This window comes from Henckelia pumila, chromosome 2, assembly GCF_033568475.1.
Source record: "Henckelia pumila isolate YLH828 chromosome 2, ASM3356847v2, whole genome shotgun sequence".
Classification (NCBI taxonomy): domain Eukaryota; kingdom Viridiplantae; phylum Streptophyta; class Magnoliopsida; order Lamiales; family Gesneriaceae; genus Henckelia; species Henckelia pumila.
In genome coordinates, this window is record NC_133121.1 from 136819253 (window position 1) to 136826881 (window position 7629).

Here is a 7629-nt window from a genome sequence, read left to right on the forward strand (position 1 = left end):
GCGTTGACATGATGATAGAACTTTTTTATTACAAGGCTTGTGTAGTGCAATAGAAGGGAAGGTTATGGGGCTGTTAGCAGCAATTACTTGGGTCAGAGGAATGAGTCTGCATCGAGTCATGTTTGAAACCGACTCCAAATGTGCGGCTGATGCGATTAATGGAGCTGCAGTTGATTACTCAGAGTTTGAAAATATAGTCCGAAGATGCAAATGTATGCTTAGTCAGGAAATTCACTACTTTATTACCTCAATTAGGAGACAAGCAAATCCATTAGCTCATATGTTAGGTAGAGAATCATGTTTAGACTCTAGCCCGTTTACTTGGTATGAGGCACCCGCTTGTTTACAAGGTCTGCTACTAAATAATGTATCTTGTGTTTTATGATAATGATTTTTGCTTTTTCAAAAAAAAAAATTACTTAAAAAATGTTTTTTTGAAACTATAATTTATGTTTTTTGGTTTCTACTTTTATTTTTACTTAAAAATTTATATAAACGTATTTTTGATGAAAACACTTGAAAAAACCTCGTATTCGCTTCTGTAAAAGAGAAGCAATCTGTTATCTGTTGATCATCCGCGAGGCAAAAATTGCATTTGGTTGTTAGATCGGTATTCTGTGGTTATCAATCCAAATTGCAGAAGTGAAATCTAGGGTAGTTGATCATACACACAGATTTCTGCCAACGGATTCGCGCAGAGAGAGAGAGAGAGAGAGAAAATGTCAGTGCAGGAGTATCTGGACAAACATATGCTCTCTCGGAAGATTGAAGACGCCGTCAATGCCGCCGTTAGGGCTAAAACGCCCGATCCAGTTCTGTTCATCTCCAATCACATGAGGAAAGCGGTTCCCTCCGTCATCACCAAGGTTAAAGCCAGGCAAATCCTCGACAGCAGAGGAATACCTACTGTTGAAGTCGATTTGCACACCAACAAGGGCGTCTTTCGTGCTTCCTCCCCCAGTGGTGCCTCCTCCGGATTGTAAATCCCGAATCTCTTCGCATTCTTTCTTGTTTTTGGTTTTTTTCAGTTCAGTGTGATTTTACGTTGTTGGAGAACCCTAAACCCTGAAACCCACAAATTTGATGTTAAAACATCTTGTCTGGTTCATGAATGTTTTGACCAATCGAGCTTGAGATTCTTTTGTTACTCGGTAGTTTTGGAATGATGAAATGTTGGCAACAATTTCAAGTGACTCCACTGACTCCCGCTGAAAGCGTGCTTTCTTTTTAACTTCAAACTTTGTTGAGTAACAATCGAATGGTGCTCAGACACCATACTCGACATGATCCTTGTAGAGTACTTAGTAATAAAGAATATGACGCTGATTAATTCATATTGTTGAAACATTTGAATTTATGTTGTAGTGGTGTCGAACGAACTCTGAGGAATTTGAGCACAGGTGCTTGGGGCTACTGAAATGGTGATGTGACAAATAAATGTGAACGAAAGCATGGAATTTCTTGAGGAGAAGCAAGTTTTGCGAATAACTGTGGACGGAGTGCTGGACAAAGACTTGGTTTTCAACCTAAAAGTTGTAGATGCATTACTAGATTTAGTTTCTTCAAGAAATTTTAATTGAAAGAACAAGAAAATGGATAACACCATCCGAAAAAATAGTTGTTCCTATGAGGCAGTGATTATCTGTCACTTACCTCCAATGAAGTTGAAAAATGTACACATATTGATTAATGAAATGACTACGTTATTTTTATCTAATTCCTCCAAGGAAGGCACACACAATTAATTTGTATAGCAGAAGTTTGTGCGATCAATGTAAAAGATTATTGGGGGAGATAAAATGTTTTTTCTTTTCAAAAGGTAGAAGAAAAGGGACCAGTGAATAGGTTCTCGTTCTTCCATTGCCCTTAGGTTTAGAATTCATGTTATTTGTAAATGAGAGTGCTCTGGACATGTGTAACCAGAGTTTTGCACCGTAACCTTTAGTCTTATAAAATGCTGCTGCTTGTCTGTTGCTTTCCTTGATTTGCTCAATTAAGTGGCTTTTGATCTTCCTCTTGTTGTCATCATGGAAGCCCACGGAAAGCAGCTATTAGTTGATGATCAACTTATCTTTTGGTCACAGCAGCAGTAATTTGTTGAGCTTAATTGAAATTGCTATAGAAAGTCGGAAGAGCAAATCGTTTTAGTCTAGGAACACATAAATGGTTAATTATTGATGTTATTGAAACCCACCACAACTCCACAAGGATTTCAGATCTTGGTTGGAGTCCATTAATTCTCATATGCTTAATTATCTCTGGGTAAACATTTCATTTATTCTTGTCACATTTATCAACTTGTCTTCTCAGTCACATACATTTCTTCAAGCTTTGTTTGATTGAAGATACTGAATTATCTTTGAAGTTTTTTAAATTGTGCATGACATCAAAATATGTGCTTTTATATCAAGGTATGAGGCTGTTGAACTACGTGATGGAGACAAGAGTACATATCTTGGGAAAGGTGTCAGTAGAGCTGTTAATAATATTAATGAGAAAATATCTGAAGCTTTAATCGGTATGGATCCAACTCTTCAAGTTCAAATTGATCAAGCCATGATAGACCTGGACAAGACTGATAAAAAGGTAGCGATCAAACTTTTTTGTTTACGTGTGTGGCTGCCTGTTTATGCATGCACATGCAATGATTCAGATTCATAAAACATCTGTCACTGCTCTGTTGGACTTTGTTTAGATGGCTTGCATTTATGCTGGACTCTGGTGAATTGCTTGCGTTCTCTTCATTAAACTTTGTGGTTTACTGTTTAGGGTGAACTTGGAGCTAATGCACTTTTAGCAGTGTCAATGGCTGCTTGCAAAGCTGGGGCTGCTGAAAAAGAGGCATGCATAATGGGACATATTATTGCTTTTCTTTTGTAGGCTAACTGTCTTTTCCTGATCCTTTTCTTAATGTTCTCCTGCAGGTCTCACTCTACAAACACATTGCTGATCTTGCCGGTAGAACTGCTTTCAATGTTCCTGTCCCCGCTTTCACTGTAATAAATGGTGGAAAACATGCTGGGAACAATTTGTCAATACAGGTAAGGAACGATTGAATACAGGCCTTAAATTGTTTTATTTTGTTTTAAACTGATCAAATGTCAGGATATTATGATTCTTCCCATTGGAGCACTCAGATTTGAGGAGGCATTGCAAATGGGTTCAGAGACGTATCATCATTTGAAAGTGAGATTTTCTAACTGTAATCCATCTTCATTTTGTTGTTATATTTTGCCTAGTTTTTGTTCATTTTAATACTTTGCTTGAATCATCATATGCTCTATTGCAACCATATTTACAAAATTTGTTGAAATATAGCTTTTGATTGTTCATCCGCTTCATACATTGTGATAATTATGATTTGTTTCCTCAATTTCTACGTATGATTTATAGCTGTTCTTGTGATTTGGAACTTTAGTTCATAGTGATGCTTGTGGGATTCTAAGATATCTTGTTTGTCTGTGATTTGCATCGTATATCATGTAATGTGTGTGCAAAATTACTTTTAATAATTTTTTTTCTGAATGAACTTTTTGTTGCTTGCGTCAAATACTCAGTTAGTATTTGTGATATTTGCCTCAGGCTGTGATTACAGAGAAATATGGATTGTATGGATGTAATGTCGGGGAAGATGGTGGCTTTGCTCCAAATATATCCAGGCAAGTTCTATCATTTAGTTCGATATGTTGGACAAGTTGGTAATTTTGATATCTGCCATGCAGTTTGAAAGAAGGTTTAGATCTTGTAAAGGAGGCTATTGGAAGAACAGGCTATAACGAGAAAATAAAGATAGCGATTGATATAGCTGCAACTGAATTTTGCATAGGTGATGTATCTTTTTCTTTCGCAACCATACGAACACAGAGCTTCAACACCGAGACATCACACATTCTTTAATACTTGTTTACATCTGTATTTCATACGGTACTCAAGTTTTTGAAGTACATGACTGTTACAATGTTCCTTATCGAAATATTAAATTAAACTAATAAAAAGTGACTTATAAACCCATGAGGTTACACCACCCTATAGACAAGTCTTTTGGGATGAAACACCTCTTGGTTTATAATCTAACAATTATATGCAGTATGATTTCTGAATAAGTATGCATATCCTGGCATTTCAACATATTTGATATAGATGTGTTCTTTTTGCATTTACGCTGATGCATTTTGCGATACGGGAAACTATTTTTTTTGGACCCATTGATATGTCTCTCTCCAATTTAATGAGGCGTGTGTGGCCTTTTTTGTCTCTAAATAGTGAATAAGGAGTTTTAATGCTATTTATCACTTATTTTTTAGTTTTCTCTGGGCACACATGCAAGTTATACCTTTTTTATTAACTAAATGTATTTAAGTCATTAATTTGTAACCTTATTAGAGTATATGAAGATATATTTAGATTTTTTTATTCATATTGATACCATATCCAAATATTTCCTTCATAGAGTTTGTGGCCATCAAATAATTTTCATCAGTGTCTTACTTTAAGCATTTTATTAATTTCTCAAATATATGCCCATCAGTTCTAGTTGGGAAGGAGCTGATTTTTTTTTTAATCTTGCTTATTTAGGTACGAAGTATGATTTAGATTATAAATCACCAAATAAATCAGGTCAAAATTATAAGTCAGGAGAAGACATGATTGCTATGTACAAAGAACTCTGTGAAGGTATTTAGTTGCAATTCATTTTTGTGTTGGAGTACTTTAATTGAATATTAGATTTTAAATCTTCTTTTGCCTTACGTCCATTTCTTTAATATTTGGCCATCTCAGCTTACCCGATTGTGTCAATTGAAGATCCATTTGACAAGGAGGACTGGGAACATTCCAAGTATTTTACTAGTCTTGGGATATGCCAGGTTTGTTTTTATATGCTTACTGATGAAATTTTACTTGCAATGTCTATCCTGTCAAAGTTATGGCCAAAAAGGCTTACAATTCGACAAACTATCACATCAGTTAAAGAGTTATTTGTAATCTCAAAGCATTACTCAACTTTAAGATTGCGTCAGGTTGACATCAATTTTCTCATCGTAAGCCTCTTTTTGCAGTATGAGATAGTTGGAAAACAAAAAATTCGAAATGGTGATCGTGTTATACGCTTCAAACATTGACGTGTGATTGATATTGTTAAAGATAACCTGACAAATATTTCTTTTGTCAGGTTGTTGGAGATGCTTTGTTGATGTCAAATCCTAAAAGAATTGAGAGAGCCATGCAGGAGGCTGCTTGCAATACTCTTCTTCTTAAGGTCCTTGCTGATCAGTAATTATGCATTTTTGCTGGTTTACCCCCATATTTGTCCATGCCATGGTTTGATTTTTACTACGTCCAGTACCCAGAGTTTGTTTTAGGTGCTCATGCAAATGGAGAGTGAGAAACTATATGCTTAGCTGCTGGTAGTTTAATTGAGTTCATGTTTCTGCACATGTGAATATATTTTTGTAAATTAGTGAGGCCCTTGTAACTTGCTTTCTCTTTTTAATGATTCAACATGATTGTGGTTTTCTATTGAAACTATATCTGTGGATTTCTTAAGAAGATCACTAGAATTTGAAAACAGTTCGCATTCTCTGTGACAATTATTATTCAAATTTGTGTGAACTTCACGTGCTGTTAATGTGAATTTCAGGTTAATCAGGTAGGGACTGTGACCGAGGCCATTGAGGTAGTCAAATTGGCTAAGGATGCTAATTGGGGTGTGGTGATATCTCAACGAAGCGGTGAGAGTGAAGATTCTTTCATAGCTGATTTGTCCGTTGGCCTTTCAGCTGGTCAGATTAAGGCAGGTGCACCTTGCCGGGGGGAGAGACTAGTGAAGTACAATCAGGTTACATCTAACATTATGTCTTTTTGTATTTTATTATTTTATTTTTGAGACGTGGTTTGAGCATAAGTCGACAATCAATTCCTGTAAATTGTAATTGGATGATGGGTGATGGGTACCACAGGACTACGATCTTGTGTGGTTTTTTGTTATCTAGAAGTACTGTAGAGGATTTATGTGTAAGAAAATTAGTTGCTTACAATTCTATTGTAAGAAAGTTAAAACAAATACTTTTCTGGTTTTTTTTTTTGCGGTCTGTCCACAAGCATGAAATTTCTTGAAAGCTGCTCTTAATCGCGTTCGGGTGATCAAGTTATCTTCATTAGCTAATATTAAATGTAAGCCAATAGAATAATGCAATGGATGGCTAAAAATAGAAGTGTGGAATTAGTAGATTAGGCTGTACATCTACCTTCTTTTTATTTCAATCTGTTCGAAGACAAATGTTAAGAAGGTTGTATCTCAATTTAAGCAGACAGTGGTCTGTCCAGCAGATTCCAAATTGTTCAGAATTTAGGCTCGTGTGATGTGATTGAATGGTTTATTCTTAGTTTTTAATGGAATTGATGCATATCTGCTTTCCTATTTCAACTGAGTTGCAAAATACGTAGCTAGTGCTGTTTGTGCACTCCCTGTGTGTTCTATGCTGGCTTGGAAGGATATTTGAAATTTGAGCACAGCTAACCGTGAAGTATTGAATGCAGTTGCTCAGAATTGAAGAAGAGCTCGGGGATCAAGCACTTTATGCCGGAGATGACTGGAGAAATTGCTGACAGTTCCCACCATTGTGTTCTCGAGCAATTGGTTTCCCTTCATCCGCACCTTCCTGAATTATCCAGTTTTTTCCCCTGGAGGATCACAAATCGAATTCTTCAAATGCTGTCGGGGGGACTCAAACTCCTGAGCTTTGAGACACCACCCTTAAGTTTGCAATGTGGTTGACAGAGGTTTGAAACTTTCTTTTCTTGAGATTCGTGGGTTCTGTACAATTTTTGTTGCCTATGCCATTTCAGGCATTCTCTATCGAAGTCTCCTCATTTCTCGTTTCCCAAATGCAGATGGATGATATCTGCATTTTCAATCAATGTCATTTACCTGTGTTAATAAAATATGAGATGAAATTATTGTATCAGGAAATCTGGATTGAGGCTGTACGGTTTTATAGTGAGCTCTGTATACAAAAACTTCAGTATGATGTGTTGAGCATGCCATTTTTTGAGGCTACGCTGTATAAGAAATTTGATGAAATTTTACTGCAACAAACTGCTCAGCTTTAGTGTGTTTTGGTATGATCATGTTCCAGTTGAAGGTTAAAAATCAGCAGAGATCATACAACCACTTGTAAAAAGCTTAGATGTTTACATGCTGTTGTTGAAAAAAGTGCGCTAAATACCCAAATATTTCTTTTTTATTTCTATCATTTAGAAGAATATACTTTTTTTATGATTATGTTATATTTTATTAATTAATTACATAAAAATAATAACAAATGTGAAAATAAAAAATAATAATGAAATGAAGATTGTGCAATAACAGACCTATTAATGAATGTTTTTAATTAATGTGTATATTTAATATATTCTATTTAAAAGGTGTGAAAATTGTGAATAGAAGGAAAAAGTTTTTTATTATACAATATCATTTTGTCGAAACAGAAAAATCTAAAAACAATAAAAAAATAGATTTTTGATAAAATGAATATATTTTTCACTAAAAATATTAAAGAAGACTATATTTAATTTATTCTACCTATAGAAGTAAATAAAAAGAAATAAAAGGATCATTTTTTTATTGTG

General features: G+C 35.1%; 1 protein-coding gene across 2 annotated transcripts; it reads left to right on the forward strand.

The window, feature by feature from the left end:
* Nucleotides 1-323: 323 nt before the first annotated feature.
* LOC140879155 (cytosolic enolase 3) lies at nt 324-7056 on the forward strand. Of its 2 annotated transcripts, XR_012149373.1 has the most exons (13): nt 324-979; nt 2412-2586; nt 2770-2841; nt 2925-3041; nt 3106-3186; nt 3583-3659; nt 3723-3826; nt 4576-4674; nt 4780-4865; nt 5171-5257; nt 5639-5836; nt 6538-6780; nt 6892-7056. XR_012149373.1 is itself a non-coding variant. In XM_073282818.1 (12 exons), the coding sequence occupies exons 1-12, from the start codon at nt 720-722 to the stop codon at nt 6604-6606; spliced, it is 1425 nt and encodes a 474-aa protein (XP_073138919.1). In that variant the 5' UTR covers nt 324-719; the 3' UTR covers nt 6607-7056. The 2 variants fall into 2 exon arrangements, 1 of the variants encoding a protein (XP_073138919.1); XM_073282818.1 differs by having other exon boundaries at nt 6538-7056.
* The last annotated feature ends 573 nt before the right edge of the window (nt 7057-7629 follow it).

Bases quoted from the DNA above. Each gene is read 5' to 3' on its own strand.
- LOC140879155 (XM_073282818.1), top strand. From the start codon at position 720: ATGTCAGTGCAGGAGTATCTGGACAAACATATGCTCTCTCGGAAGATT. The intron at 2,587-2,769 runs GTAGCGATCAAA...TTTACTGTTTAG, and splicing joins TGGACAAGACTGATAAAAAG to GGTGAACTTGGAGCTAATGC. The intron at 5,837-6,537 runs GTTACATCTAAC...TATTGAATGCAG, and splicing joins GACTAGTGAAGTACAATCAG to TTGCTCAGAATTGAAGAAGA.